This window comes from Panthera pardus, unplaced genomic scaffold, assembly GCF_024362965.1.
Source record: "Panthera pardus isolate Hobbes unplaced genomic scaffold, ASM2436296v1 HiC_scaffold_2, whole genome shotgun sequence".
Lineage (NCBI taxonomy): Eukaryota > Metazoa > Chordata > Mammalia > Carnivora > Felidae > Panthera > Panthera pardus.
Genome location: NW_026526765.1, coordinates 54,054,146 through 54,077,240, shown reverse-complemented (window position 1 = coordinate 54,077,240; position 23,095 = coordinate 54,054,146). Strand labels below are relative to the sequence as shown.

The 23,095-nt window shown below is 37.3% G+C and overlaps 1 protein-coding gene and 1 long non-coding RNA gene across 3 annotated transcripts in view; one reads left to right on the top strand and one right to left on the bottom strand.

Moving 5' to 3' along the window:
• Positions 1 to 3,588: 3,588 nt before the first annotated feature.
• Positions 3,589 to 21,525, bottom strand: MAT2B (methionine adenosyltransferase 2B). 2 transcript variants are annotated; one of them, XM_019450238.2, is made up of 7 exons: positions 21,363 to 21,525; positions 12,459 to 12,653; positions 10,023 to 10,137; positions 9,681 to 9,833; positions 6,580 to 6,773; positions 5,128 to 5,241; positions 3,589 to 4,514 (listed from the first exon to the last, which is right to left on the bottom strand). In XM_019450238.2, exons 1-7 carry the CDS (start codon positions 21,390 to 21,392, stop codon positions 4,344 to 4,346), a joined length of 972 nt encoding a protein of 323 aa, XP_019305783.1. In that variant the 5' UTR covers positions 21,393 to 21,525; the 3' UTR covers positions 3,589 to 4,343. The 2 variants fall into 2 exon arrangements, with proteins under 2 accessions (XP_019305783.1, XP_019305782.1); XM_019450237.2 differs by lacking the exon at positions 21,363 to 21,525 and adding an exon at positions 18,921 to 19,027.
• Positions 20,387 to 23,095, top strand: part of LOC109267449 (uncharacterized) — a 52,707-nt gene continuing 49,998 nt past the window's right edge. Inside the window, exons 1-2 of the long non-coding RNA XR_002080103.2 lie at positions 20,387 to 20,526; positions 20,753 to 20,824. This is a non-coding gene — a long non-coding RNA (uncharacterized LOC109267449). The remainder of the gene's footprint in view (positions 20,527 to 20,752; positions 20,825 to 23,095) is intronic.

Here is a 23,095-nt window from a genome sequence, read left to right as displayed (position 1 = left end):
TATTTAACATCTTTCAGGGGCACCTGGGTGGCTCAGTCAGTTAAGCATCCACTCTTGGATCTTGGTTTAGGTCATGGTCCCAAGGTTTCTGAGACTGAGCCCCACAGCAGGCTCTGGGCTGATAGCACATATGAGCCTGCTTGGGGTTTTCTCTGTCTCTTGTGCCACCCCCAAAATAAATAAACTAAAAAAAAAAAATCTTTTAAAATGTATTTCCAAAATACTAAGCATATGCTCACTATATAAATTTGGAAAATATAAAAAACCACTAAGAAAAAACTACTCGTAATCCTACTTCTGGAGGGAAACTCCTATGTCTTATGTCAGAAAGTGCAGCTGACAGAGTGTCTAAGCATAGGTTCCTCCACACACTCCCAAGCTCTTCCCCCAGGGACTTGGTTGAGTCCACTGCTGCTTTTACTAATTATCTGTGCTCTAGGCATTTCCACAACAGACCTGTGAAATAGGTGGTATTATTCCCACTTAACTCTAAAAAGAAACTGGAACTCAAAGGAAAAATAATTTGACAGGAGCAAGTGTTAGAACCACATTGAAATCCAGATTTGAAGGTTCCTCTTCATCTACATTAATACTGCCCTCAAGCCAGAAAATTCTCTCTTGACTAACCTCCACAACTGAATTAAATCTGGCTTATTTACTGCTAAGTATGATTTGGTTTTCAAAGAGATAATTTAATATAGACTCCAACAGTAATTTCTCCTAAAGGTTTTGTTGGACAGTTGGATGTTTCCTATTTCCACTTTTCTTCATACACTCAGATCCATTTCAAGCTCTTTTCCTATTTTGGTAATGAATTTTTTCTGAATGTATTCTTATTCCACAGACTGATATATCCGGTACCTGCAGAATATACCTGTGGGCTTACAGGTATAATCTGTGGATATATAGTAGAAAACAAGGTCTCACAAACTTAAGTGCTTTATACACTGGACTCACTGAAGGCATGCTCTAAAATTCTGACAACCTAGGGGCGCCTGGGTGGCGCAGTCGGTTAAGCGTCCGACTTCAGCCAGGTCACGATCTCGCGGTCTGTGAGTTCGAGCCCCGCGTCAGGCTCTGGGCTGATGGCTCGGAGCCTGGAGCTTGTTTCCGATTCTGTGTCTCCCTCTCTCTCTGCCCCTCCCCCGTTCATGCTCTGTCTCTCTCTGTCCCAAAAATAAATAAAAAACGTTGAAAAAAAAAAATTAAAAAAAAAATAAAATAAAATTCTGACAACCTATAGCACATCATCAAGAAACAGATTAAATCAATTCTGGTTCATTCACTGATAGAATGGAATATATATGGCTATGGAAGAATACCTAGTTCCTTCTTTGGTGCTCTGCATGTACGTGGTACTTCTGTGGCTGTTGGTGCAGTGCCTCATCAGCTGGGGGAGGGACGGGGTGGCCTCAAACAGGCATGGCCTAGAGTTCAGGCATGCGCAACTGGCTCATGGAGGTCTATGATGAGGGTAGCAGAAGAACTTGGTGTGATCAGAATTGTTCTAATCAAAAAAATTGTGTTGTGTTTTTTTTTTTTTAAGTTTATTTATGTATTTGGATAGAGGGAAAGAGAGAGAGGAGAGAGAGAGAGAGAGAATCCCAGGCAGGCTTGGTGCTGCCACCACAGAGAGCGATGCAGGGCTCGAACTCACAAACTGCGAGATCACGACCCTGAGCTGAAATCAAGAGTTGGACGCTCAATCGAGTCACCCAGCCACCCCCAGAAGAATGGTTCTTATAGGTGACTTGAGCCAATTAGTAAGCATATTAAGAACAGTGGAGCTAGGTTTCTGTCAGAGAATGGAGCTACAAACACAGGAAAAAAAAAAGAAAGCTAAAATAAACCCTGTGGGGCAATATTGGCATTGGAAGTATCAATGTGAATTTAGTTTCTTATACGGAGAGATGTCAGAAGTCAAGATCATGAAGAGAAAACAACATTGAGGAACTGTTCTAGGTTGAAGCTGAAAAACGGTAAGAAATACTATGAGTTATCCTAGATTGGATAGACTTATAAAGGACATTACTGGAAACAACTTATGTGAACAGGGTCTGTGGACTGGGTAATAATGTATCCATATTAATTTCTTGATTTTGAAGGTTACATTATGGGGTTAAGTAGACGAGCATTCTGATTTTTAGAAATTATACACTGACGTTTAGATACTAAGTGGATGATTAAAAGGCATGTCTGCAACTTACTCTTAAATGGTTCAGGAAAAAACCATACTCTGTGTTAGAGAAAGAAAAAATGATAGGATAAATGTGGCTAAATGTTGATAATTGGGAAATATGAAGGGGGATACAGACTTTCTTTGTGCTATTCTGGCAACTTTTCCTTAAGACTGAAATTTCAGGGGAACTGCTTGGCTCATTCGGCAGGGGCATGGAACTCTTGATCTCAGGGCTGTGAGTTTCAGCCCTACGTCGTAAAGATTGCTTAAAAATGAAATCTTAGAAAAAAAAAAAAGATCAAAATTTCACAGTGAATTGTAAAAAAAAAACAAAAACAAAACCAAATATAGACATTCTTTATAATATAGAATAAAGACATATTAATTTTTTTTTAATTTAGTACAGAAAAATGTGTATTAGCTACTATTTGTAGGAAGGGACGATTACATACATGTATGTACACACACATAGGTAGTGAGTGTATTCTTACAGATACAGAGTGTCTGCAGAAACATACAAGGATCTGATCTACATTGGGTTCCGCCACAGATGGAAAGTCAGTAGCTAAAGAAGAATGAGAAAGGTTTTTTACTCTGAACCTTTTCAATTTCGTACTTTGTGAAAGTAACAAAAAAAATGCTTTAATTAGGTGGGTGCTTAAATTTAAGTGCCAGGCTGGCTACTTTAGAAGCATCCAGGGAAAATTTGAAACTAGATTAGCAGGCCTCAATTCCAGAAATTCTATTTCAGTGGGTCCAGGTTAGGGGTCAGATATCTCTAAAATTTCCTAATTTGAAAATATAACATGGTTTGGGAATTGGTGCTTTAACCAAATTACCCAAACCGGATTCTCTCTAAACTAAAACTCTAAGTAATTAGGAACTTAGAAACAAATACTTTTTGTCCAATGAAGGATACGATCATAACCTAGGGAAAGGACATTCTAGAAGCGAAATCAGAAAATCTAAACCAGGGTTTGCACTGACTCTTGAGTTGAAGTCAAGGCATTTACAAGTCACTCCACCATTCTGAATCCTTATTAAGGACCAAAAATATCCTTGAGGCTAAGGTCACCTGAATACTACTTAGTATAGATAATACATTCAAATACTCTGTATTCCTCAGAAGGAACATTCTATGTAAATATGTAGCAAGATTACATAGTTATGTTTAGTTAAAAAACAATCAGTTGGCAAAAGTAGATACAATATCTGTAACATTCTGCATCTCAAGTGGTGAGTTCACCAGTGTTCGTTATTGGTTTATAAACTTCGATAGTAACTATATTTTCTTATCTGCATCAGATTTAACACAAGAACGTAATTTTTAAAAATGCAAGCAACAAAATAACAATGAGTTTAGATGTGCGGTCCTTACATTTAAAAAGTAAATAAAAGAAAACTAAGCATTACCATGCCAGCAGTACATGTTTATTATTATTCGTGAATGGCCCCGAAGACTTACAAGGCCCATGTTTATTAGTATAACCACAGATATGAAATATCACTTAGTGACATGGAGTGAAAAGGACAGTTTTACACATATTAAAAAAATACATACACATTCACACATACTCTCCCCGTCAAGTGCTCACCATACACTGCTACAAAAGCAGGAGGCATCAAGCTGCAGGAGTTCCAATTACACATAACTTGTTGAAACATCTCAAGCTTAAAAACTGCACTTAGGTTGCAAAAATAAAGTTTCTTTCTTCAAACATTTTGATCAGAGCTCAAGCAATGCAAATAATGAACACCAATGATTTTCATACTGCTTAACACACTTTAAAACATAAAAGGGTCGACAGTTGCAAAAGTCCTGAAAATGTAGAGGTTATAGGAATGAACAATGCATTTCATCCAAGAAAAAGTCTACAGTAGATCTGTCTCATCCTGGCTCGTAAATATTTAAGAATCATAATTTACTATACTCAAAGTTAAGCCAGAGCAAACAAAATGATAAACAGAAAAATCATTACTTCAAATGAGGCATTATTGCCCTTAGTTTCTTTAGACAATTTCACTAGTGCAAGAGCATCATTTACCTGAAAGATCATGAGTCACAATTAAAGAGCACTCATACAAAACTATTTCCTTTTTTCTTTAAAAAGTGCCACATACTGTACTTCTCAATTAAAAAAAAAAAAAGCAAACTGCACATACACTAATGAAAGACCGTTTGTCTCCATCTCTTGTCAATGAGGAAAGGCCAGAGTGATTCTTTGATTCCAATTCGAAATGGTGTTCGCTGGCCAATGCCCAAGGTCTCTAATTTGGAGCAGTCAAGCTGAGCATTTCTTGGACGTTGTGCTCCTAAGACAGGACTGTCAGTTATCTTTAAAGAAAAACAGAAACAAAAATATTTGAAATAAGTAAAAAGCCCATGTTGAGGTTTTATATTCTCTATTTGACTCTGTCCTTACTGCAAATCTGTCTGATTCCTGGAAAAATATACAAATAAACAATTAAGACAATACTTTTTCTATAAACTTCACCAGTACTCATGGGCTTCCTTGTACATGATGATTTAGAGATAAGTAACAATATAAGCCACCAGCAAACACGCAAAGTGAACTTTAATTAGTACTAGAAAATAAAGTCCTTCAATATTTTTAAAGCAACAAGAAAAATTGTATCAACAATACATACTATCGTGACAGATCTGGGCTTTCAACAAGTGAGGTTTTAAAATGCCATGTACTGGGTGGCTCAGTCAGTTGAGTGTCCAACTTCGGCTCAGTTCCTGATCTCACCGTTAATGGGCTCGAGCCCCGCAACGGGCTCTGTGCTGAGCGCTCAGAGCCTGGAGCCTGCTTTGGATTCTGCATCCCCCCATCTCTGTCCCTCCCCCGCTCATGCTCTCTCAAAAGTGAATAAGCATTAAAAAAAAAAACCATTTTTTAAATAAATAAAACAAAACAAAACAAAACAAAATGCCATGTACTTACAGGTCTTAAGTGACTGCTGGGGAGATTGAAAGCATCTGCGATTGCACATGCCATTTCATACTTAGTCATCTGTTCATTGCCAGACCAGTGAAAGGTTCCTTTAATTGATGGATCCTAATAAAGACACAAGAATTCAAAATAGGATCAACTTTTTCAGCCGAGTGGAATGGTAGGTGTGACAGAAAAGCTAATTTAACAGGTCCAAGAATTGAAACACATCCCTCCTTTCTGGAATGCTCTCCACAAGGTATCTAAAATCAAATTCCTATAAATATACCCAGCTAAACATGAGAAGTAATTTCCTGAATTTAGGCTTAAGAACTTTTTTAAATAAAAATATAAATGACTCCAATTTTATTTAGTGGGAATCCTAAAAATGATTACAGATTTTTATGGAAACAGGCCCATTTAATGAGTATTTCTAATTATTCTAAGAAGCTAAAACCAAAACTGTTAAGAATCATTTTCAGGTAATTAGTCATAACATCATTAAATACTAGTATAGTACATATTTAAAATACAAATTTTTATGTGTTAAAAAACTATAGACAAACTTATTACTATTCTAAAATAAATCAGTCTCATCTTTCCATGAATACTAATACTCTATTTAGTTCCGACTTTTTCATGTCTAAAACTAACTCCTAATATCTAAAAATATTACAAATCATTCTTAAAAAGGCTGAAATTATAAATTCCTATGTAGATTCATTCTTCTTTGGCACTACACAGATCTTAAACAAAATAATTTTTTTTTTAAAAGATTCTATTTTTAAGTAATCTCCACACCTAACATTGGACTCAAACTCACAACCCTGAGATCAAGAGTGACACGCTCTACAGAATGAGCCAGTCAGGTGCCCCAAACAGAGTAACGTCTTAAAGACATTAGATTATTTTGTCATCCAAAGAAAAAATACAAGTTTCTAGTCATCTTGCAATAAAAGAATGACAGACAGGGTCCATAGTATATGAGAAATCAATTCAAACACAAGAGCATAATATTTTTACTATTTATAAATATAGCCTACTACTGCAAACCACTTTTGTTTGGTCTCTTTGTCGTTCTAAAAATTTTAAATAAAAACTTGCAGTTGTTTCTTTATATTATTAATTAAAAACTATTATTTAAGGGGCGCCTGGGTGGCTCAGGCAGTTAAGCATCCAACTTTGGCTCAGGTCATGATCTCGAAGTTCGTGATTTTAAGCTCCACATCCAGCTCTGCACTGGCGGTGCAAAGCCTGCTTGGGATTCTCTCTCTGCCCCTTCACTTGTGCGCACGCGATCTCTCTCTCTCCCAAAATAAATATATAAACTTATAAAAAAACAAAAAAAACCTCAATGATTTTCCATCACTTTAAAAAGACAGAAATATTAGCAAAGAAAGCAAAAGCACTGTGACTTTCACTCAATGGTGGAAATCAGAAGTTCTTCCTTCCCAAGATTCTCACCAGCATCCTCTTTTCTGCTAACTGGCGACACACAGTGGCTACATCTTTGACGTGTGTGGGGAACCTCTGCTGCCAGTGGTCCATGTTTGCAGACTTGTTACTGAACTGCACTTTATCAAACATAACAGTCACAGCACTTTCGTCAAGCTTTTCGACTTCTCCATACAAAACAGGAATTCTCAAAACAGCAGCTCCTACGAATTAATTAAAAAAAAGATACTCTTTAAAAAAATCTTTTAAAGCTGACTGGTTCTTATCTTAAGTCCTGATATAAAATGAAAAGTATGCGGATTTAAACTAGACTGTAGGAAACTTGCAAAGTACCAAAATGACATATGGCTTCTCTGTAATAAGGCCCATTTAACAAATGTGATACTTTCTTTTTAATTTTTTTAAATGTTTATTTGTTTTTGACAGAGAGACAGAGCATGAGGAGGGGAGGGGCAGAGACACAGGGAGACAGAGAAGGGGAAGCAGGCTCCAGGCTCCGACCTGTCAGCACAGACCCCAACGCGGGGCTCGAACTCACAGACCATGAGATCATGACCTGAGCCGAAGTCAGACACTCAAGGGACTGAGCCACCCAGGCGCCCCATATGTAATACTGAGTTTTTAAAGGTCTCTGTCATTTGGGGTATTTTTATATGTTATTTTCAACAATCCTAGTAATGAAGAAATTCAACCGATCATGACAACACAGTAAGTGATCTTTGGCTTATTAAAGAATAAAAAAATAAGAAATAAAATGCATTGAAGGCCATTATTAGGACAAGTGGGAAAATTCCTATATAAACAATATGTATAGTATAACATTATATTAATGTTACATTTCCTGAGTGTGATAACTACATTATAATTATGTAAGAACATTCTTGTTAAAAGATAAATGGCATAGTAAACTATTCTGGGGTAGAATTCAACCAATTCTTGAATTTCAATTCTTGAAACCACTGAGTAAGGAATTATGATATATTTAGATTTTATGTTGGTCCCTAATGAGCTGTCACAACAGACTGGATAATTAACACCTTAACTGAAAATTAACAAACTATTTTTTTTTCAAATATTTATTTTATTTTTGAGACAGAGGTCACAAGTGGGGAGGGGCAGAGAGAGAGGGAGACAGAGGATCCAGAGCAGGATCCACACTGACAGCAGAGAGCCCAACACGGGGCTCAAACCCACGAACCAGGAGATCATGACTTGAGCAGAAGTTGGAAGCTTAACCAACTGAGCTATCCAGGCACCCCACAAAGTATTTTTAATTAAATCAACATATTGGATAACTGTGTATAGAAATGCATTCAAGGATGATTCCTGCATGATAATTTAGAATATTAAAAAAATATATATCCTGGAAATCTATATTAGAGGATGCTTCTCAAAGACCGTACAGTCTAGAGCAGTGCAAGGAATCATTACATCAAGTACTATACAGCCATTGATAGGAAAAAGATAACCCAGAGATGATTCACTATGTATTAAAATACAAATATGGGGGGAGAACCAGGTTATAAAACAAAACCCATACATTTTTAAAAATTCACAAAAATTGCTTCCATACCTAACCACATCTGGTGCTTCTCTGAGGCAGCGTTATAAAAGAACTTCTGCTCTTGACTTCTTTTTAAAACCCTAAAGGGGCGCCTGTGGGTTGAGCGTCCAACTTCTGATTTCAGCTCAGGTCACAATCTTGGGGTCATGGGATCAACCCTCTGTGCTGAGCTTGGAGCCTGCTTATGATTCATATTCATTCTCTCCCTCTCCCTCTCTCTCTCTCTCTCTCTATATATATATACGCACACATATATGTAAATACATAAAAATATCCATAAATATATATTTGTAATTTTTAATGTGGTTTTCATTTTAAAATATATACAAATATATATATAATATACAGTATTTGTAATATATATAAATATATATGTGTGTAATTTTTAATGTAATTTTTCTTGCTTCCCTTTTTCAAGTTTCAAACTTCCTTACCATATATGTAGGCCCTGAAAAGGAAGAGGGTGGTTGGTTAAGCATCCAACTTCAGCTCAGATCATGATCTCACAGTTCCTGGGTTCAAGCCCCACGTCGGGTTCTGTGCTGACCGCTTGGAGCCTGAAGCCTGCTTCAAATTCCGTGTCTCTCTCTCTCTCTCTCTGACCCTCCCCAACTCATGCTCTGTCTCTCTCAAAAATGAATAAACATTAAGAAAAAAAAGAGATTCTCTCTCTCTTTCTGCCTCTCTCCCCAACTCTAAAATAAAAAAATAAAAATAAAATAATGTCAGCTGTGCTGACAGCTCAGAGCCTGGAGCCTGATTCGTATCCTGTCTCCCTCTCTCTCTGCCCCTCCCCGTTCATGCTCTCTCTCTCTCAAAAATAAATATTAAAAAAAATTTTTTTAATAAATAAAATAAAATAAATAATAAAAATAAAAACCATACAAAAAAACCCAAATACCTCAATCTAGGAGAAATGATACTGACCTGTTTTTTCAAAGTAGGTTACAAATATTTATACTATTAAGACTTCTTTTCTTTATACAATAATATATTTTTTTTAAGTAAGTTCTACGCCTAATGTGGGGCTTGAACTCACAATCCCAAGATCAAGAGTCACATGTTCTATGGACTGAGCCACCAGGTGCCCCTATAAAATGACATTTATGTATATACTGTTACTGGAAAGTCTGGAAAAATTCATAAATTCTTCATGATTTCTAAAATTCTTATTTTTCTTTTTTATTAACTACCTTCTTTCTCCAATGATTTATGCTCAATTTTTTCAAAATTTAAAAAACATATTTGTTTTTTTAAATATTTTATTTACTTATTTATTGAGCATTTATTCATTTTTGAGAGACAGAGACAGACTGAGTGGGGGAGGGGCAGAGAGAGGGAGACAGAATCTGAAGCAGGCTCCAGGCTCTGAGTTGTCAGCATAGAGCCCGACGCAGGGCTTGAACCCACGGGCTGTGGGATCAGAACCTGAGCTGAAGTCGGCCACCCAACCGACTGAGCCACCTAGGCGCCCTAAAAAACATGTTTGTATAGATGTCATATCATTTCCTCAAAGCAATCAGAGGCTAAAGAAATTGTGTCTTACCTAAATTGTTCTCTAGGACAGCTTTTTCTCCTTCTAATTTTGTTTTGCCATACAGATTTAGGGGACTTGGTACATCTTCCTCTCTGTAAGGTGGATTTGTTCCATCAAATACATAATCTGAGCTAATGTAGATTAGAAATGCTCCAATTAAAGCTAAAAAAGAAAGACATGAAAAAAATCATCTATTAAATTATTACACAACATTACTCTGTACTGGTATTCATAACAGCTATTCATCATATATAAAACAAACCTCTTATAAGCAATCTACGAAACTTTAATCTTTATAAACTCAGCAATTATTTAATATTTCATGAAGACTTTATATAAAGTCATCATTACCTGCTTCCTTTGCTAAATTCCCAGAAGCATCCACATTAAGTTGCGAAGCAGCATCTGGCTGATTTTCAACAACATCTGGCCTTCTCTCTGCTGCACAATGTACTATGACATGGGGCTGGAAGTTAAACATTGATGTATTTTTAAACCATAAGCAATAAAACAGGGGTGCTACAGCCTTCCAACAGCAACTCAATTCATAAAAAAAAAAAGTTTGTTAAATCAACATTCCTTCAACTAAAGAATCGCTGTAATTTTTATTGTAGTTTTGTCATGCTTTCCTTTTTCAAGTTTCCAACTTCCTTAACATACATATATAGGCCCTGAAAAGCAAAGAGCAATTTAGTAATCCCGAGGAAAACCAAAATCAGTGTCAACAACTATTATTTCTCAATCAAAATAAGCTTTGTCCTCTAATGTGGGTCGGAGAAAAGAGCTAACATTAATGTAATTAATATGACCTTAATACTTAATAAATCTACATTAAAGGGAGAATACAAATTTCAAATTAAATTCATAAACTCAAATCTCTTAGACCACTTAACAAATGTCAACTACCCACAAAAACTAAATTCCCAGTTCATCAGTTAGTATGTAGCTGTATACTAAACACTGTGCAAGAAACAGGGATTTCATAATCTAGTAGAAAACAACAAAAAAAGACAGATATGTAAGGAGACTATTTTAAGTACATTTCTATTTCAGATAGAATGGGGGGGTGCCTGGTTGGCTCAGTGGGTAGAGCATGCAACTTTTGATTTTGTTGGGTTTGTGAGTTCAAGCCCCACATTGGGCCTACAGCTTACTATTTTTTTTTTTTTTTAATGTTTATTTTGTGAGAGGGAGATGGAGAGGGAAAATATGAAGGTGCAGGGGAGGGACAGGGGCAGATAGACAGACGGAGACAGAGAATTCCAAGTAGGCTCCGTGCAGCACAGACACTGACTCGGAGGCTTGAACTCATGAACCCTGAAATCAGGACCTGAGATGAAATCAAGAGTCAGATGCTTAACCAACTGAACCATCTAGGCGCTCTCTAGAACTTATTAAAAAAAAAAAAAAAAAAAAAAAAAAATATGTTTTTAATTAAAGATTGAGGAATGCATGAGGCATCTACTTCCCAGAGAAGCTGAACCAAGGTTAAGATTTGGTAAAACCACTGACACACAGGGCTAATGTACAAACATACCAAATGATCTCCTTCCTCAACAACTGTTAGAGGAACCATGACCTTTGGAGTTGTTTTAAAACTTCAATGTGCATAATCCAGGGTGCTTCTTAAGATGTCCTGGTCCCCACCATAGACTTACTGAATTAAAACCTCTGGAAGTGAGACACACCTAAAGAATAAGTTCCCCAAGTGATTCTGATGTGAGTGTCTCTTGGACCATACTTCTGAAAAGAACTTTAACTCTCAATTTGATCAGACGTAGAATAGAATATAAATTTTTTTCATAACTTTTCTATGGCAATGGTTAAGAGTTATTTAACCTCTCTGAGCTTTTTTCACCTCTAAAATGGAAATGATAGTATCAATTTTGCAGTGCTGTAAGGTTTACAGATAATATTAAAAAAGCATTTGCATAGAAAGTGGTACTTAACAAGAGTACTTAACAAACATAAGCTTTTTATAAAATGCTCATATTTCCAACTTTTGTCAACCTATGTTTCAACCTAATCTTTTCAAGGACTACATATACTTTGCATGCTTATAAAAAAAAAGTGCACTACACAATTGACCTTTGAACATGGATTTGAATTGCATGGATCCACTTATATGCTGATTTTTTGTTGTTGTTTATAAATACAGTACTGTATTTTAAATGTATTTTCTCTTCCTTATGATTTACTCAGTAATATTTTCTTCTCCCTAGTTTAGTTTATTGTAAGAATACAGTATAGAACACATATAATGTACAAAATATGTGTAATCAACTGAGTTATCGGTAAGGCTTCCAGTCAATAGTAGGCTATTAGCAGTTAAGTTTGGGGGAAGTAAAATGTTATATAGATTTTCTTTCTTTTTTTTTTTTTTTAAACGTTTATTTATTATTGAAAGACAGAGAGTCAGAGTGTGAGCAGGGGAGGGGCAGAGGGAGACGGAGAAACAGAATGGGAAGCAGGCTCCAGGCTCTGAGCTGTCAGCACAGAGCCCGACACGGGGCTCGAACTCACGAGCTGTGAGATCATGACCTGAGCCAAAGTTGGACACTTAACCAACTGAGCCACCCAGGTGCCCCTGTTATACAGATTTTCAATTGTGCAGGAGTCAGCATTCCTAAACCCTGCATTGTTCAAGGGTCAACTGTATATTATTGCTGCCTAGTAGGTTACAGCTTAAGTACAGTATTTTCCTTGAGAAAAGAACAATTTCTAAATCATCCAGACAATTCTTAACATAGTTTATATATGTGCTAAAATAAACAGACTCAACCATACCTGAAAATCATGAATGATGTGATGAACTGCTTCAGAATCCAAAAGATTAACCTGTTCAAATTTTGGTCTTGCTCTTCTAAAACCACAGCCAAAGGCATGCCAATTATTCTGCTTAAATTCTTTATACACAGCTCTGCCCAGAAGCCCAGTGGCACCAGTAATCAAAACCCGCCTACTGGGGAGGTTAACTTCCTCCTAAAAAAGTGAAGAAGGATAAAGATTACTCACTTTGAAAATATTCTAAGAAATCAGTCATCATCATTGCTCACTAAATACTTTGAGTCTAAGAAGTTAGCTTCATGTCCTACATCTATTAGACAACTCTTAAGTTAGAATAAAAATCAAACTGCATCAATAATTATACCACTTATTAAAAGTTTTATTAATCCTATCCATGAAAAAGAACCCAAAATGATACTGTAAGGATATACCTAGTCAATTAAATTCCACCCCCTCCCCCACCTTTTTGAAAAAAAAATAAAGATTTTATTTTGGGGGCACCTGGATGGCTCAGTTAACCGCCTGACCCTTGATTTCAGCTCAGGTCATGGTATCACAGTTTGTGGGTTTGAGCCCTGCACTGGGCTCTGCACTTAGGGTAGAGCCTGCTTGGGATTCTCTCTTTCTGTCCCTCCCCTGCTTGCATGAGCACACTCTTTCTATCTCTGAAGACAAATAAACTTAAAAAGTATTTTATCTTTAAGTAATCTCTAGACCCAAGGTGAGGCTCAAACTTACAACAAGATCCAGATTCACATGTTCTACCTAATGAGCCAGCTAGGTGCCCTGATTTCTTATGTTGATAATGGAAAATCTTATTTTAATGATGAGTGATGTCAAAATGAACAAACAGCAATTTTAATTACATCCTCCAGTTTATAAAATGCACAATTAGTTTGAAGCTTACTTATTTTTTATGGCCTGATGAACTATTTGGCTGTATTCAACAATATACTCAAAAGTTGACATTTTTTGGTCTTCAGTTTGTAACCTCAACTTTTCTTTCACATGTCATTGATTTATCAAATTTGATAGGTCTGAGTTAAGGAATTCACATGTCACAGGCATTTATGTGGAGGAAAAAAAAAATGTGGTCTTAATAGTAATAATATTCTGAGTTTAACCAAACCAAATATTCAATTTTAACCAATGGTTTAAATTAAACCATTTCTAAATTTAATCAGTAAAGGTTCCTGAGTTAACTCTAAATTTATCTTAACAGACCTGTTAAAACTAACATAAAAGGACAGGGACACCTGAGTGGCTCAGTTTCAGGTCATGATCTTGTGGCTCCTGAGTTCAAGTCCCACATCTGGCTCTGTGCTGTGGGTGCAGAACCTGCTTCAGATGCTCTGTCCCCCTCTCTGCGCCCCTCCCCCACTTGTGTTCACACACTCTCTCCCACTCAAAAATATATAAATAAAAAAAAAAAAAAAAAAAAAAAAAACTAACACGGGTCCGCCTGGGTGGCTCAGTCGGTTGAGTGTCTGACTTTGGCTCAGGTCATGATCTTGTGGTTTGTGAGTTCGAGCCCCAGGTCGGGCTCTGTGCTGACAGCTCAGAGCCTAGAACCTGATTTGGATTCTGTGTCTCCCTCTCTCTCTGCCCCTCCCCTGCTCATGCTCTGTCACTTTCTGTCTCAAAAATAAATAAAACATTAAAAAAAAAAAATTAAAAAAAAAAACAACCTAACAGACAAAAGGACAAAAAAATTAACAGATGAGAAAAAAAAATAAACTAAAATATTTTAAATTGATCTGTGTTGCTATTGTGAAAGAAAAAATTCCTTACACAATGAAATTAAAAGGAACTACCTAGAAAATAAGTTGTTTCCAAAGCAGTTTAAAGAACTTCCCTTCTTCCCAAGACGTGTAACATCAAATTTCCCAGACTCATGAATAAAATCAACATTTACTATTTAAAAAAACAAAAACAGGGGCGCCTGTGTGGCTCAGGTGGATAGGCGTCAGACTTCGGCTCGGGTCATGATCTCATGGTTCGTGGGTTCGAGCCTCACGTAGGGCTCTGTGCTGACAGCTCAGAGCCTGGAGCCAGCTTCTGATTCTGTGCATCTGTCTCTCTTTCTCTGCCCCACTCCTGCTCATACTCTCTCTCTCAAAAACAAATAAACATTAAAAAAAAAAATTTTATAACTAAATAAATAAACAAACACCAACAAAGTTTTATTAGGGGTACCCAGCTGACTCAGTTGGTACAGCATGCAACTCTTGATCTCAGGGTTGTGAGTTCAAGCCCATGTTGGATGTTGAGCCTACTTAAAAAAAAAAATTTCTTACAGTTTTATCAATTTGAGGTCTTTTTATTTCAAGTGCTGTTATAGTCATCTATTCTGAGCTGTCAAAAACTTTAAACGAGCTTATAATAACTAAAGATCTTTCTTTTTTAGCCCTTATGTCAGCAGAATAACTTGGCACTATAGTTTAAAAAAAAAAAAAAAGGCCACCAAAATTATCTATTTATACCATGGGAAAAACCTGAAATGAAAGGGCGGACAGAAACAGTACAAAAGGTAAATTCTTGAAGATATTTTTTCCTTAGTGCAACCAACTTCAAAACATTTTAAAAGTTGAAGTGAAATTCATCTAGGCTCTCTAGTGTAAAACTTGGCTCTAAGCCAACTGATCTATGAAAACAAGGATTTCAGCCAACAAAATATTTTCTTTGAATTTTGGCACAAAAACAGCTCTACAAAGACTGAATTGTTAAGAAGATAAAACATGCCAAGTCTAGTAGATACAATCAGAAAACCATTTACACAGAATACCATAAAGATCCCTGGGAAAATATTATAAAGTGGCTATAATTTGGTTTCTTCAGAGTTTCTCACTCTTTAGTACTTCACTTTATAGAAGCAAAGGAATATAGAACAGTTCTTAGGTCAGTGGTTTTTAGGCTTTACTGTAGATAAGAATCATGAGTGAGGCTTTCAGATCCAGTACATCTGAGGTAAATCCTGATAATTCACATTTCTAACAAGTTCTCAGGAACGTGCTGATGATGGTGATTTGGGAACTGTACTTTGAGAAATGTAATCTTGAACTCCAGGGAAAATCCAAGGTTTTCCTAAAGATGAATTTATCTTATTCAAACAAGCCAAAAATTGTCATCTTTCTAAAAGCAACAACAAACTTTCCTTCTCTCTTCCCCCGTGAAAAAAGAAAAACAACAAAAAGTCAAAGAACAAGCATCACACATTCCACAAAGGTTATTAAACAATGAATTCAGATCTCTGCATACTGCATTGATTCTGTGAAACACACTTTTTCCTCATTTTAACATCCCTGTTAAATGAATGAAATAGAGATGCATCTTATTACTGTCCTAGACTTGCAGTGTTTTTTGCTTTTTAGTGCATCTTAAAACAAGAACCCAGATGATATTGTAATCAAATACATCTTGGATTTGATGCAATATAGTAGTATTAAATTACAAGCACAGCAAGGCTCTTTGGGAATTCAATACACTTAACTTCAAAAAAGGGATGAGGTTACGAGGAAAAAATACCACCTTATATCCTTATCCTCTGGGGTAACTTGTATGGTCCCTAGAAGAAAATATGAAAAACAGTCCATGGTACCTAGCGGTCAGATGTCAATGCTCAAGAATTTTCTTTATTAAAATAGCAGAGATCTGAAGTGCAAGCATTTCCTAAAACAAAAATGATACTGCACTATCTTGTATTTGAAAACTATTTAGTGTTATGTAAGCCTATATCATACCTTTTGATCATAAGATAACCTTGTTAAACATGTAAGTATTTCCAAACTGAGGAATCTGAAGCCTAGAGATGTTAAAGGTTGTATGGAAAACGGGAAAGGTTGGGACCAGAACTTGCTTCTATGGTCCAAGCCAAATATATACAGAGTTGCGTCTTAATCCTTTGACCTTCTATTTGACTTCATAATGATTAAATTTTAACTGTTCTGCCACAAAATATGGTATTGGGAAGTTACTGAAATCTCTATTGATCGAATTCCTCATTTGGACAAGATGACTAAGGCTCCTCATACAATTTTAACATTTTCCACATTATCCTCAACACAGAGTAGACGGAGTCTGAAAGGAGTGAAAGGAGCTTCATTTACTTAAAGTAATTTTTCCTCTTCACAGAGTTCTTTCTAGAGACTCAATGAGCACCTTCTGTCACCAGTGTAAGAGCCAAGACAAGGTTTTTCATTTGGACTGCAAATTTATTGGTTGTTAGCAAATAAAATATGCCTCACTCTGAAATTAAAAGACGCCTAACAAAAATAGCTCTTCTATTTTTGACTTTCTATATCAGAAATCTACCTGAAGCTTTTTAAAAGCAGTTTTGATTATTCCATTTTCAAAAGAAAAGAAATATTCCTGTAAAAAAATTATTTTAGACTGTTCCGCCATAAAATATTTTAGTCCTGCTACACACAGAAATGTCCATGCACTTCAAGGAACTCAGAATGAAGAATAAAAAGTTTTCTAGTTAACCCAAAACCACAATAAACAGCTCAAAAAAATCATCTGCCTGAAAAATTTACTTTCTTAATTTTTATGATCTTATGTGTAAAGTATCAAACATCACTTTGTTATTCTGAATATACTTGCCACACTCTGCATAAACTCTTACAAGTTCAGAACTTCAAGTGACCAGATTTATAGACATCAAAAAATTCTTTGAAAAGTTAAATACATATAAATAAATGCAGAACTAGCACTTTTATTATGCTACCTAATCAAGTGCTAACAAACTATAGGTAATGAGATAAATGGATCTTTCCAAATGGCCACAGTACTCTGGGACAATTATTTCTACCTTAGCATACTTGCATTAACTTCCACTAAAAATGTCTTAGCAAAAGACTAACATCTAATAGAGATCTTCTTAAGTTTTAGTGGTAAACATAATATTTGCTATTTGGAACCTTTTCAATTTGGCAGTTTCCCATCCCCCCCCCCCCCCCCCCCCCCCGATCCTCATACAACATTCCCCTGGAGGCAGATCTTTTGAGTAGACTGTACTGGACTCAAGACTTAACTCAAGATCCCCTGAGTACCTAGGCAACACTGGTCTAACTCCTACTGTTACCCTATTACTATCCTACAAGACAGTGTAAACAGGTACCAGTACAGTTGTCTTCTCCAACACAATATGCAAGGCAGTCCTCATTCTCACAAGTGAATTTTAATTCTGTATGTTTTGAGAGAGCAGCAAGTATGTGTCAAGATTTAGCGTGGGGACACCTAGCTGGCTGAGTCTGTACAGCATACAATCTCAATCTGGGCTGTGAGTTAGAGGGCCCTGATGGATGTACAGATTACATTCAAATAAAAAACAATTAAAAAAAAAGATTTAGTCTGTATCACTTTTAATGAAGGAAATCATGAAAACCTATTGAAAACCTATTTTCATTAGTCTACAGAACTCCCACTGTGAAAAAAAGATTAAGCTTTACATACACGTATGCATATATATGTAAACAATATGTAACGTTATGTGTTCAGTACTTTTAGGAGCACATAGGAACAACACGTAAACTTAACCTCCCAAATCCCAAAGTGATTAGAAACACTAACTATGCTGTATCTTGAAAGCATAAAAATTCTGCATTATCAAAAACAGCCACCTCCCATACCGTCTCTTATTTTCATAAGACATTGGTCTAGGCATTAACATTTCTTTTTATCCCCACTGCTAGATAAATTCTAGCAGTTCTGTGGATTGAATGTGGGGAGGCCTGTAATGAAATATGAGAGAGAATGGAGAAAGCGCAATACCTGGGATAGCTCTCCCACCGTAACAACCTTCCTTTTTTGCAATCTCTGTAGCGGTTCAAAGCCCGAGAAAGTGAAAGAGATTTGTAGGTTCCAAGCCTACTTAATGAACTTGGGCCAAGGACTCACCCTACAAGCCTCAATTTTCTCATCTGTAAAATGGAGCAAAAATCCTCTCATAATTATGACGATTAAATAATACATGTAAAGTGCCTAATACAGTGCCTTGCACAAAACTTAAAAGTTCAGTAAGTTGTCATCTCTAAAACTGCTATTTCTGAAAAGCCACTTTCCCCTACTTTCTCAGACATAAGAACTGGTAGGATCGAGGGATATGAACAAAGAATGAAAAAGAAATTCAGAAAGACAAAAACCAAAATCGAAACCGCTCAGAAAAACGCCTCTTCGTTGCTGGGAGGGGGAGACAGAAGACAAGAAAGTGAAACCGACCTACTCGTTTCCTGCCGCAGGACTGGAAGAGCAAACACAAACGGGTGTGCGCCGAGGTAAACAAACTCGGTGGCGCCGCCCTCTCCTCCCGGAGCTAGGAAGGTGCTGAGACGACTCAGGGCTGGGGGCTAGGACTGCTGCAGGAGGCGCAAGGAAAACCACCCAAGCCCTCCCTCCCCCTCGACCTGGCTCGTCCCCCTCCGCACTCCCCGTTGCAAGAGACGCCCAGGTCGACTCCCTCACCTCCACTAGCCGGCAGCTCCCGGGAACAAAGTGGATAGAGAGCTCCTTTTCTCGCCCCACCATGCCCGCCGTCTTTGCGCCGCAGCCGCAGCGACCGCCACTTCCTCCAGCCCAGGACCGCCACGGGCCGCAGCTTCCTCGCCCTCGGCCCGCCTCCCTAGGTCCGGGCCGACCCCCTGTTCACTGCTTCCGACTTCCGCCGCCAAGGCCGCGCCCGATGATTGGCCACATTCCGTGAATGCCTCCGAAAGGGGCCGGGCAGCGTCCTGTACGCAGCCAGCCCACCCCCCAACTCTTAAAGGGATACACAAAACAAAGGCCTTGGCCTTAAGCAATGAATACAAGTTTTGTTTTGGGGAAGATTGTTTATTTTATGTACTATTTTCTCTCTTCGTCTCTCTTCTTGACTAGGGAAGGATTAAACTGGATCGCCTGAGGCTTCAAGTTTGCAGACTGCGCAGTGCATGGGAATCAACTGAGCATGAAATACGTTTAGTAGGAGAAAACATTTTAAAGCCATGGGGTGTGTTTAGGTAAGAAGGGAAGGAGGGAGCACAGTGGACGTACAGCATTAGGAATGTTTTTTACAGAGATTTAGAAAGACGAAGAATAAAAATACAAGTCCTGGCATCTGAATCATTAACAACCTCAACAACCCATTTGTCGTTCTGGGATGCTAAAATGTAGTATGTGTCAAATTCCAAATAAATCAAACTATTTTTAACTAGTTCAAAAGAGGAGGGTAAGGGGAGGAATAACTTGGGTGCCTCTTCAAAACGCAGATTCTCGGACTTTACCTGTATTTACAGAATGAAAATCTGCGGTAATATAAAACCAGGGACTCTACATTTTAGTGGATTTAACAGGAGTCAAAACCCCACCGACCACCTTTGAGAAGCATCACATTAGGAACTGCCCCGTCAGGCTACGCCAGCCTGGCTTCCGTAACCATCGTAAATTAAGGACGAAACCAAGAGACAGAGTAATGTCTGGACCTTCCACCACCTGTATGACTTCTTAAAAGTAACAAATCAGAAACAACATATCTAAGTGTTGAGAACGACCTCTCAGGCAACTGGTTTCCTTCCTAGCTCAAAACAGCAAAATGCCTATCAGTTGGAATGCCTGAGAAATTTACTCAGGAAAAAACCCGCCATAGACCCTGTAGGGTTCACCAACATTTCACCGCTCCAATCCGAGTGTCTTTATTCAGATATACACGATACCAAAACTGAAAAGTCTCTCACAAGTGTGACCGATGCTTGGATTTTTCTTAAAAGGGCTTCTTTTCATAATCCCTTTAGTTTACTTTAGAGCCAAAGACTAAGCAGCCTTTTGAAAAAGTTTTTCTTTGTCTGAGCCCCGTGAATTTCCTTTCTGCCCAACCCCCCAACAAGAACTCATTTCTTTATTCGTGTTAACAGTTTTTTGGTTTGTTTGTTTTTTTTTTTTTTGGAACGGTGGGGGAAGAGAACCTGAGGCCCCTCGTTTTCGGAGTTTTATTTTTATGCAAGCTGCTACCCTTAATCAGTTTAGCATTATTCAGACAGTCCTTGAGAGGACTGTCCCAGCATTAAACATTCATAATCTGCAGACAAAGAGAAAGGTGAGTATGGGTGGGAGGTAGGAGAGGCAAATTTAAGATCCTCCTAATCCTCCTCCTTTAAAAACTGGGAGATTTTTGGTTTTTTTTTTTAATTTCTAGATACAACGTTGCGATGCAACCTAATTTTTCTATTAATAAAAAAAGTGTTCAATATGAAGAAGATTTCATTGCATATTATTATTATTATTTTTTTTTTTTTTTTTTTTTTTTTTTTTTTTTTTTGCAGAGCAGCCTTGTGTAGAGTTAGGAACAAGAGTTTTCTCACCTACTTTTGAGAACCTGGTCTGATAGCTCCCAGGTAAAACTTGCATATAGTTCTAAAGGTATATGTTCATGTATAGTTTTTTATCATTCTCTTTAAAGATGAAAGTTTCTTTGTGAACAAAAATGCCATTGTTGTAGACAATATCCAAGTACGTATGGTGGCTAAGTCTATAAATTTAAAGAGAGCAGCCTGGAGCTAAAAGTTATGTTAGCAGATTCAGTTCATGCTAAGACAAAGAAAGGCTGGAGCACACAATTACAGATAAAATCCTTAGTTACATAGAACCTTCACCTACATCATTGCATTTAATGTGGTAAATGAAGCTGCTGTTCTGTTTTGCATTTTATTTTTGTCAATTAATGAGTCTTAGCTGAGCTCTCCATAACCTGGTTCCCAGGGTCAATAATTAAACTTGGTTTATTCTTCCATGTTCCAAAGTTACATGTTTTAAAGAAATGAATGACACCCCGTTTCTTTTTTCTTCTTTTAACACACCTTTTTGGTTTCACTGGGATGCTTTTAAAAGAAACTAACTCCAGAATGCTTCATTTCTTGAATATCTGGCTCTTACCTGGTCCATGTCCTCCGGCATTTCAGGCATGATTCCAAAATATCTCAGGAAAACAGACTTGGGATGAGTCTCTGCCGCTTCTGCCTGGGTCTTTGTTCCGCCTGAAGAGAGCGCAGGCACGGAAAAACGTGAGCTTCAGCTTCACTCGACCTTTTAAATTAGCATTTTGATTCCAATCCCAGAATCTCATGCAGTTTTCCACATTGCAGTAAACTGGCAGCTGATTCCCCCTGGCAGTCCTGAAAATACCCAATGAGAAGTTTCATGTTTAATTGCCTGCCAAGTTAAGGTCCATTACAAAACCATTAGGAGAACCAGTGTTGTTTTGTTGTTTTTTTTTAAAGAAGAAACAAAGAAGCAAAAAAAAAAAACTTCCTGTGAATACTTGTTGCAATTTTCTCTGGAAGAAGAAAAGCAAGAGCTCACAGATGGAAAGAAGGCAGATCATGCAATTGATTGATTCCTATTCTGAAATATTTTATTCAGTTACACATTATGGTTATTACAACAGAATCTTTGTAAAGTTTTTCAGTGTTTTTCCTCCCGGTGTCTCCTCATTAACTATTTCAAAGGACATTAAAAGGCACTGGTGGTAACACCTCCCGACAATTAAAATGCAGCAGGTCATTTCTATTAACACTGATCTGCCTTCTGACTGAGGAAATGGTAGATTGAGTAGCTTTAAGTTTGGCCAGGCATTAAGGACTTCTAGATCAGCAATTCCCAGACCTGTCTGTACCCCAGAACCTATGAAACTAAGTCATTCTGTAGGAGTTAAGTCCAATAGTCTTATTTTTAACTATTTCAAGGACAATGAATATGCTCAGTTAAATTTGAACCATTGTTCTGGACTATGGTTCTGTAACAATTTAAGAACAATAAAAAAAATTGCCATTTAGATAGAGCTAACTCTATATTAAGTCGTTATATTCTACACACTTAGGGCACACAGCACGTAGTAAACTCTATGAGACATGCAGAAGGTCTATAAGTAATGGAGGACTATACAATTTCTTAAAATTGATAAATTAAAATTTATCAAAATAAAAGAACTTGTACCCATCAAAAGACAATATTAACAAATAGGCAAATCACAAACTGAGGGAAAAAATCTTGGTGCATATATCTGAACAGGATTTCTAGTCAGAATATTTAAAGTACACCTGTTGAAACTGCTTGAAAGCATGAAGTTGAGGGGCACCTGGCTGGCTGAGTTAGAGGGGCATGACTCTAGATCTGGGGTTGTGAGTTCAAGCCCCACATTGGGTGTAGAGATTACTTAAATAAGTTATTTTAAAAACGCATAAAGCTGAACAAAAATCAAAATGGCTGCACGAATGCTTCAGCAAAGCTTGATTTTAAACTGAGTAACCCCTTCCCTCTCTTCCTCCAACCTTCCTTCCCTCCTCCATTCAGTAAACCTTCCCTTCTTAGCGTTTTGTTTCAGGAACCCAGTTCCACCCTGAAAACACATACACAATTCGTGTCTAAACTGGCTAGATCCTCTATTTCTCTGTAAAATCCCCCAGCCTCTTTGTCTGCAGAGGGGGTGGGCAGGAAGGGGGCTTGCGGTTTTTGAAAGCCATGGCCTGCTGCAGCTGCCTTTACCCTGCAAAGCAATAAAGCTATTGTTCCTCTTTATTCCAAACTCTGTCTTCATGTTAGATTTTGGATCCGAAACACAGAGTTTGGTTATTGACAACACTACAACTCAATTGTTTTTTAAAATCATT

Coding starts and splice junctions, on each gene's coding strand:
- MAT2B (XM_019450237.2), bottom strand. CDS start 18,983: ATGGTGGGGCGAGAAAAGGAGCTCTCTATCCACTTTGTTCCCGGGAGC. Junction 6,774..9,680: donor TGTCCTAGAGAACAATTTAG/GTAAGACACAAT, acceptor ATTAATTCGTAG/GAGCTGCTGTTTTGAGAATT. Junction 4,515..5,127: donor CCAGCAGTCACTTAAGACCT/GTAAGTACATGG, acceptor TTTTCTTTAAAG/ATAACTGACAGTCCTGTCTT.